This window comes from Papio anubis, chromosome 1 (genome assembly GCF_008728515.1).
Source record: "Papio anubis isolate 15944 chromosome 1, Panubis1.0, whole genome shotgun sequence".
Classification (NCBI taxonomy): domain Eukaryota; kingdom Metazoa; phylum Chordata; class Mammalia; order Primates; family Cercopithecidae; genus Papio; species Papio anubis.
The window spans coordinates 50209972-50230963 of NC_044976.1; the positions used below are offsets into that span (position 1 = coordinate 50209972).

Consider the following 20992-nt stretch of genomic DNA (forward strand, 5'->3'; position numbering starts at 1 on the left):
CTAGAGAGGTTATCCCTAAATTGAATGGAGTATCCATCAACTTGACAAGAAAGCCTTGTGGCCACTTGGCACTACTCATCAGAGATTCTGTCCCTTCTCTCCACAGGCTGTGTCTCGTGTCTAGACTATGATGAACATTACATTCTCACATTCCCCAATGGCTATGGAAGGCAAGTGTGCTCATTTCCTGTCATCAGCAGTAGACTCTGCTGTTCCTTGAAACATGCCCCTTCCGCCTCTTCCTCTTAACTGTCAACCTTACCTAAAAATTTTGATTTTGCAGGTCTATCCTCACAGTGCCCTGGGTGGAATTAGGAGGAGAATGCAATATTAATTGTTCCAAAACAGGCTATAGTGCAAATATCATCTTCCACACTAAACCCTTCTATGGGGGCAAGAAGCACAGAATTACTGCTGAGATTTTGTAGGTATTTTTTCTGCCTTAGAACTCTTATGCTTTTCTGAAATAATTGCCTTTTGTCTTGAACTATAGCTTCTGGATTAGGAGTGTGAAAGAATGGTTCTGTCTTTGTAAGCCTGTTTCACATTTTATGTGTCATGTCTTTTGCTAAAATCCGGTATCAGAAGAAGACCTAAAACATATATTCAGAGCAGTCAAAGGTCATTGATAGGTTTCCTTCCTAAGAACCTGACTTGCAATGTTGAACCAAAAGAGGCCTTCCTAGGTTGCCTAGCTAAACCAGATTATGGATCGCTAATTTATTCTTGCCAGATTGAACGATGAGCTGGTCCTTACAGCAGACTTTGTGACCCCCGCAGCATTGCCTCCAAGTCCTTACAGCTACCCCTTTTTCTGTGCCTTTGCTGGGGAAAAATAGTAACCATCACATTTTGCAGGCATCTGGCTTGCTTCCATTTGATACTCTCGGGTCAGATGCGGATGGCTGTGCCAGTCAGTGGAAGGTCTACAGTGAGGGCACCATGACTTTCTCTGACTCTGGAACCCTTAACTGGGGGGAAGGGGACAGTGGGAAAGAAAGTTTCAGGCATTGATAGCAGCTCTCCTCCCTCTGCCCTGTTCATTTCCCCCTTTTCTGGCCTCTTTCAATCTTGTTTATGCCTTGCCCTTCCTAACCAGGCCTTTGCTGTGTTGCTTATCTTCTCACATTCCATACTTGTGTGTCCAAGTAGAGGTCTGTTATGGCTTTTGCAGAATGGATCCTTGCTCAGGGAAAGTATTCACACCATTTGGCACAGAGGTTCTTTTCAACCTGAGGATGAAAGCCTGGTCTCCAGCATTATATTCTTAAGCAAAGCCTTCCCTGACCCCCAGTGCCCATGTAAGCTCACCACAGCACTTACCACGTAGAATCTCAGTGGTGATATGTGTCTCCACTAGGCTGTGGACAGCTTGAGGATAGGGAATTTGCCAAGTCTATTACGGTCCTTGCACCCAGAATAGGACGTTCTTGCCCAAACCCACTGTTCTTGGGAGCTCAAGTTCATAAGCATCTTGCTGAAGGCCCTCATTCTTATAGTTAGCCCTGGGGAGTCCAGTTCTGTTAAGATGCTTTCGTCAAAAACTTCGCAGTTGCTCTTCTGTGCTCTACTCCGTAGTTGGGCCACACTGAGCAGATTCTTTGGTAGAATACTTTTCAGCTTGAGACTAACACAAGTATTTCCTTTTCTGTTCAGTTCTCCAAATGACAAGAAGTCTTTTTGCTCAATTGAAGGGGAATGGAATGGTGTGATGTATGCAAAATATGCAACAGGGGTAAGATCCTCTATTTTGCCACTTGTTTTAGGCTACATTAGATTGTACTTTATCCCTTTTTTCTGGCTTCCTTCATTAGCACTTCCTTCATAATGCTCTTCCTTCTACAGTACATTAGAGCTGGGACTTTAGGACAGCTCCAATGTATGTCATCTCTTCAGGGCAAGCTTTTTCTTTCCTTCCCTCACCTTCTCCCAGCAGAATAGGTAATTATAATCATTTTTACTTTTCTCTCTGCTCTCAAATCACTTGAGAATAATATATGTGAAACAATGCCTGGCACATAGTAAGAACCCAGTAAATGTTAAGTATGTGGGGTATGTTTATAAAATGAAGCACTAATCTGTGATTTTCATACACAACTTAAGATTTTGTATAATAAAATTTACTGACTGCCTAGCACCAGAGATAGCAAAATGAGTTAAGATAGTCCTTTCCTTCAAGGAACTTGCAGTCTGTACTACTACCCACGCAGTGTTCTTAAATAAAGAGGAAAGATGGTATGAAATCAACAGGAGGAGCCAGTGAACTGCATTTCGGACCTAGAGAATTTGAAATGTCAAAAGCACTACAGTGCGCCTAACATTAGGTTAGGGGTTTATGGGTCTAGTTCCCATCTACCTCTATTGTTTTCTAGGAAAATACAGTCTTTGTAGATACCAAGAAGTTGCCTATAATCAAGAAGAAAGTGAGGAAGTTGGAAGATCAGAATGAGTATGAATCCCGCAGGTAAGCAGACATTGTTAAGTGTAACTATTGCTGCAGTGCTTAAACTTTGCCTAGGCGTAGGCACAGGCCTGGGTTTGAGAGACAGTAGGGCAGAGCATAATAGTGTAGACCAAGTTTGAATGCCTGGGTTCGTATATCAGAACTACCACTTACTACCTTTGTGACCATGGATGGCTCAGTTAGCTAACTTCTCTTTACCTTCTTTCCTGAAATGGGAATAAAGGCCTTGAGAGGAAGCCACATCTTAACTACCTTAAGCCTCTGTAATTTACCTCTTGACCCTTATTCTCTCCATTCATACTGTTTTCGCCATCACATTGTTAAACCCAAGGGAGTTTTTCTGAAATGGAACTTCTCAGTTCCTCTTAACTGTCAGTTTATATTAAGGGACACTCAAGCCCTACAGAGGTAAACTGATTGACCCAGAGTTACACAGTAAGTTAAACATTGAGCCAGAAGTAGAATCCCAGGTCTCAGCTTCCACTATTCTTTTTCTTCTGTTGACCTTATCATATTATCAGGCAGCCCTTATTTCCTTCTTTGATAACTAGCAGTGGAGTATTCTGAGCCCATATCTCTGTTCCTTACTCCAGTGCCCTGGTGCCAGCATAAGGAGATTTAGTCTGTGACCTACAGCACTTAAAGCCATTTGAATTGTATTATACTACATTCAGGATGGCTGCAGGCTTTCATTCTCAACATTGCCAGCTCCTCTTATCTCTTTGTTTTAGCCTTTGGAAGGATGTCACTTTCAACTTAAAAATCAGAGACATTGATGCAGCAACTGAAGCAAAGCACAGGCTTGAAGAAAGACAAAGAGCAGAAGCCCGAGAAAGGAAGGAGAAGGAGATTCAGTGGGAGACAAGGGTAATCTTGCCTGCCCCACCCTCCTAAGTGCTATTCCTCCTAATTTATTTCAGTGAATGTTGAAGAAGTGATGTGCCAAACACTGTTTATAAACAAGATGATCCCTGGTCCCTACTTGAAACTCATTTCAGTCTAATGTCAGGCTGGGGAGAAGACATGAAATAATAAGTATATTATAGAAGTACAAAGCAAATATGTAATTAAATTCTTCCCCTTTCTCTTACAGTTATTTCATGAAGATGGAGAATGCTGGGTTTATGATGAACCATTACTGAAACGTCTTGGTGCTGCCAAGCATTAGGTTGGAAGATGCAAAGTTTATACCTGATGATCAGGGCAGTAGGCATAATTCAGCAACAAACAATCTTCCTTTGGGAGAAACCTGTTCACTCCCTTCTAATTACAGTGGTTCCTATCTCAGGGATACTGGACTTTCTGACGCAAATGAACAATTAAGGGGAAAAGCTTCCCTTTTCCCTCTGTGGCAGTTACGATTTTGATTTCAGTCCTGAGAAAAACTTCAGGTTTTGAAAACCAGATGATGTCTTCTCCTTTTCCAAACACCACACGTTGAAAGCATTTATAAATCCAAGACTGAAACTGCACTCTAGTTCTGCTGTTAAGATATACAACCTGTTTCTTAGTTCATATAATCTCGGGATACACACATATACACATACACATACATATATATAAAATATACCTGATGCCAGATTTTTTCATAAATATTCTGCCTACTGTAAATATGGGTTCCTCTGAGTTGTTTTAGAAAATTAGTGCAATGTATTAAAATCAAGTGTTAGGAAATTTCATGGTCTTACTTAAAATAACTTTTATTTTGGAACTGAACTATTATTAAATTGTATCTAATCCTGGATTACAGTTTAATTAATTATTCTTAGTGCTTCTTAAGGCTTCATAAAGTAATTTTTCCAACCTTTTTTACAAAATGTGCATCTTTTATTATCTTTTATGGTTAAACTTGGAAGCCAATTATTCAGCAACCTTGAATACAAGAGCTAGCTTTTCAGAAAGACACTTGAAAAATGGAGGATCCATTCTTTTCCTCTCAGACTCTATGTTCTGTCTTTAGCCCTGCCAGGCGATTCCCCAGAATCTTAACTCATATTGCACATGTAGGGCTGCCTGCCAACATTTTATCCAAAAATGTTTTATTGCTTTAGAGGGTTTGAGAAGAGTATGTATTTATAGATCCCCACCCCACAGTGAACCAACATAGATATGATAAAATGAATGCCACAGCAGCAAATGGCTCATTCTGAAGGGAAATACAGAACTATCTTTATTTAAAAATACATCAAAAAAAAAAACCACACAGGAGTTAGTACCTAGCATTTAGGTACTAACACTAATACCTAGCATTTAGTTATTCAATATACTGGTTACATAAGGCCTTTCAAGAAGTGGATTCTCAGTCTGAGAGGACACAGGCCAGGGCTTCTCAAAGTGCTGCTGCAAGCTTTCTGGTCTCACTTGGCCCACTCTGCTAATCTTCCTTTGCCAGCTCCTACAGTAACCCTGGGTTTATTAGTCTCAACAAAGAAAGGATAAAAAGTAAATCAAATGCTATGATGCCAGTGCAAAACTTCAATGGAAGCCCTAAGGCAGTAGTATAACTCCATAAAATACAAACACATTTTAAAATACACATTGCTTCAGGCCAACGCGACTGCAGTTTATTTGACTATTTTATGGTAGGGGAGAAGGTTGAGTGTTGATGTGAAAGCCCTGATATCAGTAATGGGGATGATACAATCTGCCAGCAGAGGAGAGGTTGGCAGGTAGGTTAGCTGCATCACTTCACAAGAATTTGAATCCTCACCAGAAGGGGTACTATCCTCTTCCAGTTCATACTTCCCATATCCAACAACCTGAAAGAGGTCAAAGACAAAAGTGAAAATTCTGCTGACCAGATTTAGGGGTTTAAGATTTCTGATAACCACCCAAACTCAGTAAACGACAACCCTAGAATGGATGGAGTTAACCATACTCACATGAACGCTGAGCATTTTACTTCCTGGCCCTCTATGAGCCTTGAACCAGTTGACCAGGTCTGATTTTGAGAATGACTTAAGTGCTTCAATCTGACAAGGGGGAAGGGAAGATAGGAAAGAAATTTAAGAAGAAAGTTAGCTCTTAAACCTAACCCCCAGGCAGATGTCCCTGGACCTGCTTAGCATCTGAAGACATTTTATTCTTCCTATTCTCAGGTCACCCCTAATCTTCCAGACCAAAACAATGATGAAGCTCTCGCATACCTTCACATTTTATACCAATCATCTACAATGGCAAGAGAGGTTAGCAGATGCTCTAATTACAGCTAAATATCAGGCACTGAGCCCAACACCCACATCTCCTTAGTGTCACCTCCCAGTTACATGGTAGCTGCATACCATGGCTTGAGGAAATCTACCTTGCTTCTATTAAGAAAACTAGACTGCGTTAAGATGAAGCCTCTTTCCATCACAGAGCAATGATGTCCTATGGTAATTCACCATATAGGGGCTACATATTAACCAAAGTCACACTGAAGTACAGGATCCAGATCAGTTTTTCACAGGTTTTACTACTTTGGAATAGAAGTTGTCAAAAGACCAGCACCTGGAATAATGAACTCCATAAAGACAAAGAGTCCTCAGTTTTCTTTAAATGGCAAAACTATTTTCTCCACAAAATCTTGTAAACCTCAATATATAGCATAAAAATAGAGCTGCTCTGATTGAAATTGGTGGTGGTGTGGTAAAGGATTAGCACCCAGCTCATGTGGCCAACTAAGGTGCTAGAGGCCAGTCTGAAAACTCAAGAAGTGAGCAAGTAATCAGGCCAGGACTAGTGTTTCGAGTTTCTCTTCCACACAATGCTGGTGTGCATGAACCTGTGATTCCTGTAGAATCAGGAACCTTCACCAGTTTGTCTGAGTTGTCTTACTCTGAAAACCATGTTACCTCGTGGGCAAGGCGGTCAAAGAGGTACTGCTGTGTCACCACTTCATTCCAGTTCCTATCCACCTCCTCCCCAAGGTGGGTATCCTCACACTCCTTCAGCTTGATGAGAGCTGTGACCTGTTCCCACCAAAAAGAAAAATGCTCAGGGGGGGCCACATACCACTTCCCCCAGAACACACCGGGCCCTGTCCAGCCTGGCTTGTGATGGACATGCCAGTATGAGACGGATTGATGAAGCTAGGGGGACACTATGGTAAGAGGAAGGTGGAGCTGCAAAGCTCAAAAACTGGCCAGCGAAGCCCTGTTAAGACTTGTATCTGGGAACCTGTGTGGGCCAAAGGCCAAAAGACCAGGCTGGCACAGTCACCTGGGTGTTGAATGCCTCTTCAGTGAGATTCTCGATCTTCTCCTCGAAGCTAGAAAGAAACTCTTCTATCTTCTTATCAACAACTTCAGAACTGAAACAAAACATCTTCAATTAAGTCATCAGAAACCTGATCTCAGGCAGAAGGTAAAAGAGAATTAAGACTAAGACATATTTCCAGGAAAAAAGGCTAAAGTGTTTTCCCAGGCCTCAGTATTCCACCTGAAGTTGAGGAAAGAAAGAGAACAGGACCCTCCCCCTCACCCCACCTCCAGCCCAGTTTCCAGGTATCCTCATAATGAAGCAGTCACAACCATGTTTGACCATTCCAAATCTGAAAACTAACAGCATGCCTGTCAGATCAGGCATCCTTTCCCTTCTTGTCCTCAGGTCTGCCTGAAGAGAAGAAACTGGCAAGCCCCACACAATGACCACAGGACTTGAATCAAATCCTATAGGGCCACTGGAACTACTGATCAGTCCTGGAACAGGTCATCTATAACAACCCCCATCTTCCCAGCTTCCACTGACTAAACAGAGCAAACCTACTTGGTCAGGGGTGCCTAAGGTTTAAGGAAGCACATGTAGCCCCTACTCTCCATGCCCATAATAGGAGGTTACACTCATCTATTCACTCACTTGTATTTGGTTGCCTGAGTCCCCACAGTGACAGAAAATCCTAGAATCCCGGATGTGTTCCTACAGGTAGGGTAGACATGGTACCTACAGCCAGAGAGAAAAGTTACATGAGCTCAGGTGATCATCTGGGCCTTGGCCTTGGAGGCACTAGATAGGAGTGGGAAAAGTTTCTGCCCATCCTTACTGGAACGACCCAAAAATGTTAAGGTGTCTATACCTCTCCTGAATTGGGGACCACACACTAGCCTTTTTTCTTATCTTGAAACTTGACCCATGGAAAACCTGATTATAGTCCAAGGTACAAATTCCAAAAGTTTGGATGAGTAAGTATCACCCTGTGAGATGGAAGGAAGCTCTAACAGGCTGCTCAATTAGGATATTTGATGAACTTCAGCCTGCAATTAGCCCTAGGCCCTTACTTGAGCTCAGTGGCCTTGCAGCAGACTTACCCAAGGGTCTGCTTGGTTCGAAGGAAGTCAAAACAAGGTTCTTCCATGTGCATCTGTAATTCAACATACTGCCCATCAGCCCAACTCCTCCCAGCAGAGAAACCTCCATTTCTCTCCCCAGAGTGTTTCACATACCTCCCAAGTCCAGCCTCCCTTAGTGCCTGTCCATGCTTATACTGGGTGAGAACAGTAGATGACCATCTCACCTTCAAATCACAGGTCTCTGACCTCCCCATGTCCCTATCCCAGGCAGAAAAGTGGGCCGGGGGCTGCTGGAAACCTCAGTGTCTCTGTGCACTTACCACAAGCAGCTCCATGAGAGTGTATTCTCTCAGACTCCTGGTACCTGACTGAGAAGAGACGGTTGTCAGGTCAACTGAATATCCAATGGTTTATAGGGCTTTTAAATAATCCAGCTATTCTAGGCAACCACTTAGGTATCACCACCAATGCTCTCCCCCAAGAGAGTTAATCATACTTCGATGTTGTTTACATATCTGCCTTCCCACCAGACTGAAGGTCTATGACGACAGGAGTCAAGCTTGACCATTTGTACTCCCGGCACTAGCATAGAATTGCAGGTGCAAACAAAAGTGAGATTAATAATCCCTGACCTGCCGGATCCTGTCAGAGGACACATTCTAAAATTAAGTACTTGCAACTCAAAGCCCTAAGGAAGACAGCAGGAAATGTCTGGGGAATCCTGAAATGTATCTGGATCTATTCCTCAGGAGGAAAGAAAATGAATAGTGCCACACACAAGAATTGGTGCCACACACACGGACCAAAATCAGTTGATAAGAAAAATATTTCGGAGGAAGAAGCCATGCTTTGGGACCACATGCTAGCTGCCCAAGACTGGCAAAATAATGCATTCAGAATGAAAGAACAGGAGGCCAATAAACAAGGATGTTGCTAGTGCATCCCAGAGTCAGGATCTTGCAGGTTCCTCTCACACAGACTCATTTGCTTCCCACTCACCAGAGGAAGAAGCTAATGCCTAAGACCTGATTAGTCAGCATTGAGATTTTCTGTTTCCCTCTAAACAGACCACAACAAAACCAATGCTCTCTGAGAAAGGATATGGTTTCCAAAAGGAAACAGTTTGTATTAGAAGCTAGTGCTAAGAGGTGACTGATGGAAAGCATTTCTATAAACATAGTCTTACAATGTGAAATCCTGCCGAAAATGAGTACTCCTGTCCTGGGGTTGTAGGCAGTCAGAGGCACTGAAAATGTAGACTAGGTTAAGAAGGGCTAGGCCGTACCATTTGTGGAGTTTGGGACCTGGCAGTCATAACCTAGAAAAGGCTGCAGGTTGGAATGCTACAACCACAGAGGCTCCAGAGAGAAGCAGGGCCTCTACGGAAGGACAAAAATGTTACCAACCTAGCTCCAAAATTGCTGCTGTTCCTAAATCAAACTACTCATTAAGAAGACTAGGACAAGACACAACTTCAATAACGAGATGATCGTGACACTGGGCAAGTGAATTTGCTCCTGACAACCAGACCAGGATAATGTCAGAATAAGGCTGAGGCCCAGGGCCAGAGATACAAGACAAAGAAATGATAATCAGGCCATCCCACCCAAAGCCCAGTCAGGGATCTTCAACACCTAACAAAGAAGTGAATTCCGATGCAGGGAACCCAAGGTAACAGCAGCAGCTACAGGAGCTCCAGAATTTGGGAAGTCAGTAATCAGACTAGACAGGCAAGGTTTAAGGAAGATCCCCATAGTTCTAGAAGCGAGTGGGACCAAGGTTAATGTGATTATTGGCAAGTGCTTCCTTAGGTTAAGCACCATCCACCCCAATAGAATGGTGTGGAAAGAACACAGAATCTGAAGACAACAGGAATAAATTTGAGACCCGGCCGGTATGACCTCAAGAAGTAAGGGGCTCTGGATCATGGAGTTGTCACCTAAAACAGAGGTGATAAATCCTTCCTCTCAGGTGCTTTAAACATGTATGACTCCAGCAGCCATTCTGTTTGCTGTGTCTTCATTGTTTGGCTATGTTTACTTCTGTCTCCTTTTCAAAACTGCCCCTTAACAAATGTCCTTCTGCTCCTTGGAGTTCTACTAGGGGCACACGTAGGGATTTCCATCCACACCTCGGTTTCTGGTCCTCTAGATTAGTACTTAGGTGACGAATGAAGCAATACCTCACTGTGATTGCAAAAGGATCCATTTTACCAACAGGAGCAATTTTTAAATGTAGTTGCTTCAAGAGGACAAATGGTCCCAAGCATAAAACTACAGAAGTAACTATAAAGGGCCTTGAAGGTCACTGGGTCACTTATCCCCAGGTACTGGACCTTCCACCAGTCTTTAGTACCCCCAACTGACCTGGTAGTACACAGTGACTTCAGAGTTGGCATCACCCTTGTTCAGAGCTTTCACTTTGCATAGATGGTGGCCACTGGGAAGCTCTACCACCTGGAACTGCACAGGCATCTCCTGCTTCAGAGGCTTGAAGTTTAGTTTGCTGCAAGAGAATCAGTATGGGTCACTGAGGCACCCAAAAACTGTAAGAAGCTAGGCCTTCTAACTTTTCAATTGCTTTGTACACCAGCCTCAAAAAATCTACCACAAGTAGTGTTTCAGTTGGGTGTTTAGTAACAATTAACTGAGTTGTGGCTCCATGCCCTCTCGCTGGTAAGAACACATAACCCCAAAGAGAAAATTCAAATACTTACTCAACAACATATTTCAGGAAATCCATAGATTCCTAAGACGCAAAAGAGAATAACTACATTAAGCTCTCTAGACATTCATTTCACCCAGAATCAACTAATATCAATGTTCCAATTGCTTGGGGAGCCCTGCACAGCTTTAGGAAAGCAGATATAGTTGGTGACCTAAATGCTGGACAAGTTATTCATTGACTGATTCAAGATTTATTGTGTTTGTGGAACACTAAGTGGCTCTTAACTGTTCTGGCTCTCTTGGCAATCTGTTCACCCATATACAGATTCCCAACTGGATCAAATTTAATTGTTCAGTGTTAGTTTACCCAACTAGGCTGTGGCCTTTATGACAACATGGACTATGTTTCAGAATCCTGGGCCCATTGACATAGAACCTGGATAAAGCAAAGAAAGTAACATTTAATACTGAGTGAATATATCTTCTTCCCCTCTTAAGAAGTCTGTTTTCTTATCTATAAAATAAGGAATAAGTGGAGGGACGAGCTCTTCTCTAAAGTGATTTCCACTGGGGGAAATTCATGGTACTAAGGACTCTGTGCCAAAAGCCCTTGCCTGGTACTCCAATGGTGCTCGGAAAAACAGGCAGCTATTTCTTCTCTTCCCTTTGTGGACTGAGACTTAAAATTCTTTTGGTGGCCAAGACAGAAACTAAGGCTGGTTTTGGGGTTGAAGAATGAAGATAGAAAGGGGAGGATAGCAGCCACAATTTCAAGAGTGACCATTTATATATTCCAATCAAAGGGCCAGCCCTGAGAAACTGGGAAGCCATGGAGGAGGATGGTTAATAGCCAAACAGTTTAGGGAGAGAATCTTGAACAAGCATCTGACTGAGGAAAAAGCCTTAGGTACAAGGCCCCACAGACATTTCCAACTCAATATGCATCAGAACTAACTCCTCATATGCTCCCACTCTTATTACTGTTCCTTCTCCACCAACCCACTGCTTCAAGAAAGAAATTTGGGCATCTAGACTCCCTTCTCTCTCAACCCCACTGAGTGAATCTCCGTCATCTTCTAGTTCTTAAGCACTTCTTTAAAAAAAAAAAAAAAAACCAGGGTCTTGCTTTGATGCCCAGGCTGGAGTACAGTGGCATGATCTCAGCTCACTGTAGCCTCCATTTCCCGGTCTCAAGCAATCCTCCCACCTCAGCCTCCCAAGTAGCTGAGATTACAGGTGCGCATTGCCACACCCTGCTAATTCTTTTTATTTTTTGTGGAAGTGGTGTCTCACTATGTTGCCCAGGCTGGTCTCAAACTACTGAGCTCAAGCGATTCTGCCACCTCAGCTTCCCAAAGTACTGGGATGACAAGCATAAGCCACCATGCCCAGCCTTAAGCAATTCTTTTTCATTTATTTGGCCTAACATCAGGCTTCAACATTTTTCACTCAAACTCTTTTTGAGATGGAGTCTTGCTGTCACCCAGGCTGGAGTACAGTGGCATGATCTCAGCTCACTGCAACCTCTGCCTTCCAGGCTCAAGTGATTCTTCTGCCTCAGCCTCCCAAGAAGCTGGGATTACAGACGACCACCACCACACCTGGCTAACTTTTGCATTTTTAGTAGACATGGGTTTTCACCATGTTGGCCGCGTTGGTCTCGATCTCCTGGCCTCAAGCAATCCGCCTGCCTCAGCCTCTCAAAGCGCTGGGATTATAGGCATGGGCGACCTCACAGAGCCTTTACTCCAACTTTTTATTGTGATAAAATAACACAAAGTTTATAATCTCAATTTTTTTTTTTTTTTTAAAGACAAGGAGTCTCATTCTGTCGCCCAGGCTGGAGTGCAGTGGCGCAATCTCGGCTTAGTACAACCTCCGCCTCCCGGGTTCAAGCGATTCTCCTGCCTCAGGTTCCCGAGTGGCTGGAACTACAGGCACGTGCCACCAAGCCCAGCTAATTTTTGTATTTTTAGTAGAGACGGGGTTTCACCATGTTGGCCAGGCTGGTCTCAATCTCTTGACCTCGTGGTCCACCCACCTCGGCCTCCCAAAGTGCTGGGATTACAGGTGTGAGCCACCACGCCCGGCCAATCTCAACCATTTTTAAAAATGTACAGTTCAGGGCCAGGCATGGTGGCTCACGCCTGTAATCCCAGCACTTTGGGAGGCTGAGGCGGGCGGATCACGAGGTCAGGAGATCGAGACCATCCTGGCTAACACGGTGAAACCCTGTCTCTGCTAAAAATACAAAAAATTAGCTGGGTGTGGTGGCGGATGCCTGTAGTCCCAGCTACTTGGGAGGCTGAGGCAGGAGAATGGCGTGAACCTGGGAGGCGGAGGTTACAGTCAGCTGAGATGGCACCACTGCACTCCAGCCTGGGCAACAGAGCGAGACTCTGTCTCAAAAAAGAAAAAAGGTGTTGGGGGGGGGTACAGTTCAATAATGTTAACTATATTCACACTGTTGTGCAGTAGATCAGATTTTCAGAACGTTTTCATCTTGCAAAACCAAAATTCTGTACCCATAAAATAACTCGCCTCCTCCCTCTTCTCCCCAACCACCAACCACTGGAAACCACCATTATATTTTCTGCTTCTATGAGTTTGACTACTTTAGATAACTCACATGAGTGAAATCATATCTATACTTTAAAACAGCTTCATAACTTGTCTCTCTGGATATTTCTTAACCATAAATCTTCTTAAATCCTTCAATGGTTCTCCATTGCTACAGAATAAAGCCCTAGCACCTTAGCTTCACAAACAGGCTTGACATACTTGTTCTGGCTATGTATGTATGTATGTGTGTACGTATGGACACATATCCCTCACCATTTCCTTCCTCCCATTTTAGCCTCTGTACTAAACTGTTTATGGTTTCCACAATCTTCAACAAAGGTAACTAACAGTATAGACATGCGGAACTCATTTCACTCAAAGTCTATTACCAGCAATCTATTTTTCTCTCTCTCTCTCTCTCTTTCTTTTCTTTTGAGACAGGGTCTTACTCTGTTGCTCAGGCTGGAATACCGTGGTGCAATCATAGCGTGCTGTAGCCCCAAACTCCTGGGCTCAAATGATCCTTCCACCTCAGCCTCCCAAGTAGTGGAAACTACAGGCATGTGCCACCATGCCTGGCTAATTTTTCATTTTTTGTAGGGATGAGACTTCACTATGTTGCCTGGACTGGTGTCAAAATCCTGACATTAAGTAATGCTCCTGCCTTGGCCTCCCAAAATGCTGAAATTACAGGCGTGAGCCACCATTCCCAGCCCAGCAGTGTTAAGAGAAAGCTGCCCAGCATCAGAGGGGTCAGGTTCCCTCCTAAACAGAATATGATAATGCTGGCCTGCCAAAACTACAGTTTCCCCTTTAGGCAAGAACTAGTGCAACTCCAGAGTTCACAACTGCATTCAGACCTGGCCTACAGAGCCTCACACTCACTGTGCTTGTGACATTTCCTTGTACCAGACCCTCCACAAAGAGCTGGGATTTGAATTCTTTGACGAAGCTCAGCAGAGACTCAAGGGAAAGGCCATCCATCAAAGCCTGGTACTTGTCAATCATAGACCAACGGGCATATTCCAGGATTAAAAGCCGCACATCTCTGTACAGAGGGCAGAAAAAAAAATACTCAAAGTTTTGTTATTAGAAATGAATCTTCAGAATAAAGAAATATTTGGTCAAGTTTCTATAAAGGATGTGTTTCTAAAGAGAGACCATTTTTATCACATAAAATGGGAAAACAGTATCAGAATCCCCAAAAAAGTACTGAAAATCACATACACAAACTTTTAAACAAATTTACTTAGCAGTACAAAAATGCACTTACCTGTCTCAGTTGGAGGGTAAAATATTTCACATAAAAGTAAAGCTGCCAGATGAGTCAAGTTTACTTAGTTGTACACTGATTTAAAATTATTACTATTTTGGTTTGAAATCTCACTAACATTTTATTAATCACTAGAGGCCATCATTTGGGATATTACTGCAGTGACAATATAATATAGGTAATGGCTCTGGCCCAGAATCAGATTAGCTTCATCCCCCATCTCCACAACCCCACCCCAAATAAGCTGTTTGAATTTGACAAATCTACTAACATCTATGACTCAATTTCTTCATTTGTAAAATAAGGGAAGTAATTCATGAGAGGTAACCATTTTGGATAGAATTAATGAATTTATATAAAATTTCTTAGATCTAGCACAAAAATATTCAACAAACAGGTTTATTATTATTCTATCTTTTATAAAGTAAATTTCAGGAGTTGAATTTTAATAAAATAGAAGGTTGTGTTTAATGTATTTTTATAAATAAATCAAGTAGTATTCATGAGTAATTGGCAGGGCTATTCATTATCATATCAATGGTTGCAGATAACTCTCCTTTTTTTTATTATTATACTTTAAATTCTAGGGTACATGTGCACAACGTGATGTTTGTTACATAGGTATACATGTGCCATGTTAGTTTTGCTGCACCCATCAACTCGTCATTTACATTAGGTATTTCTCCTAACGCTATCCCTCCTCCAGCCCCCCACCGCCCAACAGGCCCCAGTGTGTGATGTTCCCCTCCCTGTGTCCATGTCCTTTCTAACATATATCTGGTTAATAGCTTTTGTAACTTTCTGTGTTCAGAATATCAGTTATTACATGACTGACTCCTGACCCCTTCTTTCTAATTCTGGAAACTGATGGGTTCATTATAGCTGTGTCAAAAGCAGAACCTTTACATAAAGTTGTGCTGTTCACTATTTATAGATGCCCTGGGCAACAAGGTCAAGTAGGGGCTAGCCAGTCATGTGTACAAAGGGGTATGTCTGTTCAGAGGACTTTCCTCTCCCTCCCACAAAGGCTCTACCTGCTAATAGAGGGTACCCCAAAGGGATACTTTTTTCTGATTCACACAGAAGTATCCTACAGGCTACAATTAGCCCTGGACTAAAGTAGTAAAAACAGGCTCTAACTGAAGGCCCAAGGGCATTGCCTATGAGCAGAGGGTTTAAGTATTAGCATACAGACTGTGTAGCTGCCTTTCTGCTCTCTTCTGGAACCTTGGCTGAATTCTGGATAGTTAAGATTGCTAGATAAGTGACATGTTTAGCAATTTAACTCTGCTACTAATCACCAACATACTAAAATCACCAGTAAATAATTCGGGGCTACAATAAAGCCAGCACTTCTTCTGGTTGGTTTTTTGTTTGTTTTTTTATGAGACAGGGTCTATCTCTGTCATGCAGGCTCGTGTGCGGTGGCATGATCATGGTTCACTGCAGCCTCAACCTCCTGGGCTCAAGCAATCCTCCCACCTCAGTCTGCCAAGTAGCTGGGACTACAGGCATGTGCCACCACACCCAACTAATTTTTAAATTTTTGGTAGAGATGAAATCTTGCTATATTGCCCAGGCTAGTCTTGAACTTCGAGGCTTGTAATCCTCCCACCTCAGCCTCCCAAAGTGCTGGGATTACAGGTATAAGCTACCATGCCCAGCCCAAAACTAGCACTTCTTTAACTATTATTTAGGTATAATGATTGGTGAAAACAGCCTTCTTTACTTTTAGTCTCTAAGTACAGTAGGCTGCTTTCAGTCCCATTCACAGCTAGCTACATAAGCTGGGGTTAGATATACTCTAACATTATGGACTGGTTTCCTAAACTACAGCACAATTCAAACATGGCTGAAAATTAGCACTGAAACTACAGCCTTATCCCCCACACCTAATAGGAAGACTAATACTTTCAGGTCCTCAAAATATAAGCTCATCTCATTTATACCCACTTGGCCAAAGTCTCAGGCTTGATGAGGATGTTAAAGTAGGTCTTCTTCAACTGCTCAGTTATCATTGTAAAGACAGCTGGTGTGGAATTGAACTCAGCTAAGTAGTCAATAATGAGCTGAAACAGTAGCTAAAAGAAAAAGAAGGAAGCACTTTAAGAAGCATGGAAATCCACTATGTATCAGGGAAGGAAATGTTTCTCTTTGGTTTTTACCAGGGTATGGAGCATGGTACTAGGCATTGTGGGGGGGACACAAGAAAATTACTAATGACCTTTTGTTTGTTTGGGTGTTAACCTGGAGACAGGATATCACTCCAGTCACCCAGGCTGGAGTGCAGTGGTACTATCGACCGTAATTCATTGTATCCTCGAATGCCTGGGCTCTAGCAATACTCCCACCTCAGCCTCCTGAGTAGCTGGGACTACAGGCAGGCGCCATCATGCCCGGCTAATTTTGTTGCTTTTGTACAGACGAGGTCTTCCTATGTTGCCAGGCTGGTCTCAAACTCCTGGCCTCAAGTGATCCTCCTGCCTCAGCCTCCTGGCCTTAAAGAATCTTAAGGGTCCAAAATCCTAAATAATTGTCAAATTGGGAACAATTCTTCCTTTTTTTTTTATCATTTCATGGGTGTTCTCAATAAGACTTGTAGTGTGTCCTTAGATAGGTCCTATACTTTTCCTGTTTATTCTTAGCCATTTTATTTGTTTTTCCTCAATATTGTAAATAAATGTAAGATTGTTTCCATCCATTTGTTTGTTTCTTTTCTTCAGAGACAGAACCTCGCTATATCGCACAGGCTAGTGGCACGATCGTAGCTAAGTATCCTCAAACTCAAGTATTTCTCTTCCCTCAAACTCCGGAGGAGCTGGGACCACAGGCACATCCCACTGTGCCTGGCTTCATTTCTAAGTGGTTACTGCTACTACGGGGGAAAAAAAGTCATTGATTCTGATATACTAGTCTTTTGACCAGCCATATCACACCTATTTTTTTTTTTTTTTAATTTTAGTGGTATATGAGGTTTTCTAAGAATATAATCATATCATCTGCAAGGAAAAATATTTTTTCCAAAAAAAAGTTTTTATTTCATTTTTTCATCTTACTGTAATAGCCAGAACCTCTAAAACAATAACAGAATAATAGAGATGATTGTGGATTATTCTTGGCTTGTTCCTGATGTCAGTGTTCATCATTTTATCAGTTAATGTAATATCTGCTGATAAGTTCTTTGAGGTTTTCTTTTTTTGAGATGGAGTCTCGCTCTATTGACCAGGCTGGAGTGCAGTGGTGCGATCTCGGCTCACTACAAGCTCCGCCTCCCAGGGTCACACCATTCTCCTGCCTCAGCCTCCCGAGTAGCTGAGACTACAGGCGCCTGCCATCACGCCCGGCAAATTTTTAGTATTTTTAGTAGAGATAGGGTTTCACTGTGTTAGGATCTCAATCTCCTGACTTCGTGATCCACCCGCCTCAGCCTCCCAAAGCACTGGGTGGGATTACAGGCGTGAGCCACCGCACCAGGCCGAGGTTTTTATACTTAAGTAATTTCCTTCCATTCCTATTTATTAGGAATGCCAACTCAAATTTATCAAATGATTTATCACCATTTATCACTATATTCATACAGTGGTTCTCCTTTGACTTGTGTTATGGTGACTTATGATCATCAATTTCCTAATATTCCACAACCCTAGCATTCCTGGTACTTAAATTATTCTTTTTGCTAAACTGGATTTAATTTTCAAATTTTTAGAAAGTTTACATCTATATTCTACAGATAAAATTGATCTTTAGTTTTCTATACATACATACATACATATATGTTCTATATTAGGTTTTAATATCAAGGCTAAGTAAGCCTCACAAATTCAAGAACATCAAATACTTTTCCATAGTTTGTATTTTTAATAAGCTCTCCAGGTAATTCTAAAACATATTTTCCAAATGACAACCACTGAATTAGGCTTTAATCTGCTTGAAACTTAAGCTACATTATATTTAGGACTTAGAAGGTTGACAAAGTAAAATATTCCATGGCGTCTCCTTCTGAGACCAATCTTTGCTCCATGGGGAGATGGAGAAGGGAAAAGGCATAAAAAGGTGACAGCTGTACTCTTCTCTTGAGTTTTTGCCAAGATGAAGGCTATTACCACCTAGCACAGGTCTTTCTGGCAAGTCCTTTCCTCTAAAAATTTTCTTGTATAAACCTATTTCCCTAAATCTTAATATAATATATATTCTACCCAAGAAACCTAGATATAAAATTTATTATTGGGCATATTATATTACTTTACCTGGTATTCAGTAATCGAACTGTCTTAGCTAACAACCCATTATTTTTCCCTCCTCTTAAGAAGTTTTTGATGAAGCAATACTGGAACATATTCCTCACTAAGAGATTAATAACTGACATGATACAGACCCTGTTTCAAAAAGGTTCATAAACTTAGAAGGGAAACAAGACACACATACCTGAAACAATGAGAAGGAGCATAAGATGAGGAAGTAAGGGCACAAGCATTTGAGTTCTACTCTATTTCAGGCAAAACACCAGTCAAATTTGTTATTCCACAGCCGGCATGGAGGCTCATGCCTATAATCCCAGCACTTTCAGAGGCTGAGGCAGGCAGATCATTTGAGGTCAGGAGTTCGAGACCAGCCTGGCCAACATGGAGAAACCCCATCTCTACTAAAAATACAAAAATTAGCTGGGTGTGGTGGTGCGTGCCTGTAGTCCCAGCTACTCAGGAAGCTGAGGCATGAGAACTGATTGAACCCGGGAGGTAGAGGTTGCAGTGAGCCAAGATCACACCACTGCACTCCAGTCTGGGTGACAGAGTGAGTATCTGTCTCAAAAAAAAAAAAAAAAAAAAAAGGTTATTCCTGTATGGTAAAAAATTTAGCTAGAACCAATCCTAAATGCCAGTGTTGGTTGTGGAGAAACTGACAGCAAAGAGAAGTGAAATCAATCCTAAAGCATGGACTATAATCCCATGCACTGCCAGTAATTAATAAAACATATGTTGTTCTTATGTATAGTCAGTCACAGAATAGCTGTCATCAGCCAAGAATATTCAAGATAATCCACATTAATAAACATTTCTTTCTCTGTACAGCATCCCATGCACATACCTCTATATAAATATGGTATTTTAATGCTCTCTCTAAGGAAAACAGAGTACTTGTACTTACAGGTAGTTTGTGGTTAAATCCTTTCACTCGAATAATTAAACCATGTTCTCCAGCTACCAGTTTATACTCCAGCTGTGCCACATCTGCTTCATAAGCTGGTTCCGCAAGGTTGTGCGTAAGGATATTGACAAAGATATCAAAGAGGACCACACTAAGAAGTACAAAATGCAAATGGCATCTTTAATTGGTAAGAAAGACACAGGAAATAGATTTGCTTCAATTTAGAGTAAGCAGCTTCATTTTTAGAGAGTATAAATTCTCTACTCCAGAAGGTAAAACTGTATGCTGAGTTCAAAGGTAATACAGCTTACTCAGGATTCAGTTTCAGAGGTGTATTATAGAATTCCTACCTTCAGCAGTGCTTCCCAATCTTTTTCACATCATGTACACATACAAAATGATAATATTTATATTGTACAATGAAGTAAATGGAATAGGCATCAGCAGCACTGGCCTGAAGGCTCTGTCTACCCTCCAAGCCTAGGCATTCTGACTGATTAAAAATATGAGGTATGCGAATGCATTTTTTAGAGTGAATATTAACAAATTCTAGTGCTGCTTGTCATTTTAAGTTTGGATTTTACAGTTAAGTAGGAAAAGAAAGAAGAAATGCACCAACATTTCCCAAGTATTTCCTCTGTTCAGATACATTTTAGGCTCTCTGGCCTCCCACAATGAAAGCTGTCTACATAAATATATAAGGGATTTGCTAAGAACAGGAATAATCACATTCCTTGGTATTCTATAAATACAGAATCAACAGATCCATCAGTCTCATTATAGACTGGACACTCACCCAAACTGATCTTTAAGGACTTTTCCCCATCCAGTGATTGGGAACTAATTGCTCTAGTCTACACTATCAGCATGTTTCACCAATGGGCGCTAGTAATGCAACAGCCACAGTTCCATTTTAATGTTTGGTAATAATACAAATAACTTGTTTGGAGCACAGAAAAAAATACATAAATCAGCAACATAGCTCAAATATGGATACAGAAAATGACAGAATGATTTAGAATGAAACAAACAAAATAGTTTTTCAATAACTAAAAAATATATTTTCCGGAAAAAAAGACACTTGCTTACTTTGCTGCAGATTTCTGTATCAAGGGTGAAATTAAATGGAAACGTATATATGCTGAAAGAAAAAAGACCATAGATAGAAAAGGTTAGGGGTCTCAAATATTTTATACATCTGTTATTTTCCCCTAATATAGATATTTTTAATTCTGAAATAAACTATTAATCCTTAAATCCTCATTACATCTTTATTCTTAAGGGTCTTCAAAAAGTAGTATTTACCATTCCAAATAACGAGTTCCAGAAGGCACTCTTTAATCTATGGGAAGACCAGACACATGGGCAGATACACAGAGAGGCCTATAAATACTCGTATTTATTAATAGCTTCAGTCAGGAAAAATTCTTAGAGCACAGATGTTAAGAACATTAAGGGAACAACCCCAACATTCACACAAATTTATAGCAGAGGCTTTCCAAGGAAACTGAATTTAAGGAGGTTTTTAGAAACTCCTAAGTTATTCAAAAAAAATAATGAAAATAACTTCCCAATAAACTCAAGAATCCCACACAACTACAATACAGTTGTGTTT

At 41.6% G+C, this 20992-nt stretch overlaps 2 protein-coding genes across 27 annotated transcripts in view; one reads left to right on the top strand and one right to left on the bottom strand.

Moving 5' to 3' along the window:
- The window catches only part of OSBPL9 (oxysterol binding protein like 9), a 166666-nt gene extending 162394 nt beyond the window's left edge, over positions 1–4272 (top strand). For 11 of the 20 annotated variants that reach the window (XM_031668559.1, XM_031668564.1, XM_031668565.1 and 8 more), the window contains 6 exons: positions 107–170; positions 284–424; positions 1657–1735; positions 2373–2464; positions 3196–3331; positions 3558–4208. In XM_031668559.1, coding sequence (XP_031524419.1) covers positions 107–170; positions 284–424; positions 1657–1735; positions 2373–2464; positions 3196–3331; positions 3558–3632 — 587 coding nt within the window. In that variant the 3' untranslated portion in view covers positions 3633–4208. Of the gene's footprint in view, positions 1–106; positions 171–283; positions 425–1656; positions 1736–2372; positions 2465–3195; positions 3332–3557 lie in introns of all 20 variants that reach the window. The other 9 variants (XM_031668562.1, XM_031668563.1, XM_031668557.1 and 6 more) reach the window with 1 other exon arrangement.
- A 724-nt stretch (positions 4273–4996) lies between these two features.
- The window catches only part of NRDC (nardilysin convertase), a 99432-nt gene continuing 83436 nt past the window's right edge, over positions 4997–20992 (bottom strand). For 3 of the 7 annotated variants that reach the window (XM_021941523.2, XM_021941524.2, XM_021941525.2), the window contains 13 exons: positions 20467–20518; positions 19378–19528; positions 16186–16313; positions 13845–14007; positions 10448–10479; positions 10098–10236; positions 8052–8099; positions 7750–7802; positions 7301–7384; positions 6665–6755; positions 6298–6414; positions 5347–5436; positions 5003–5223 (listed from right to left, as the gene is read on the bottom strand). In XM_021941523.2, coding sequence (XP_021797215.1) covers positions 5029–5223; positions 5347–5436; positions 6298–6414; positions 6665–6755; positions 7301–7384; positions 7750–7802; positions 8052–8099; positions 10098–10236; positions 10448–10479; positions 13845–14007; positions 16186–16313; positions 19378–19528; positions 20467–20518 — 1343 coding nt within the window. In that variant the 3' untranslated portion in view covers positions 5003–5028. Of the gene's footprint in view, positions 5224–5346; positions 5437–6297; positions 6415–6664; positions 6756–7300; positions 7385–7749; positions 7803–8051; positions 8100–10097; positions 10237–10447; positions 10480–13844; positions 14008–16185; positions 16314–19377; positions 19529–20466; positions 20519–20992 lie in introns of those variants that run through there. The other 4 variants (XM_021941515.2, XR_004185126.1, XM_021941518.2 and 1 more) reach the window with 4 other exon arrangements.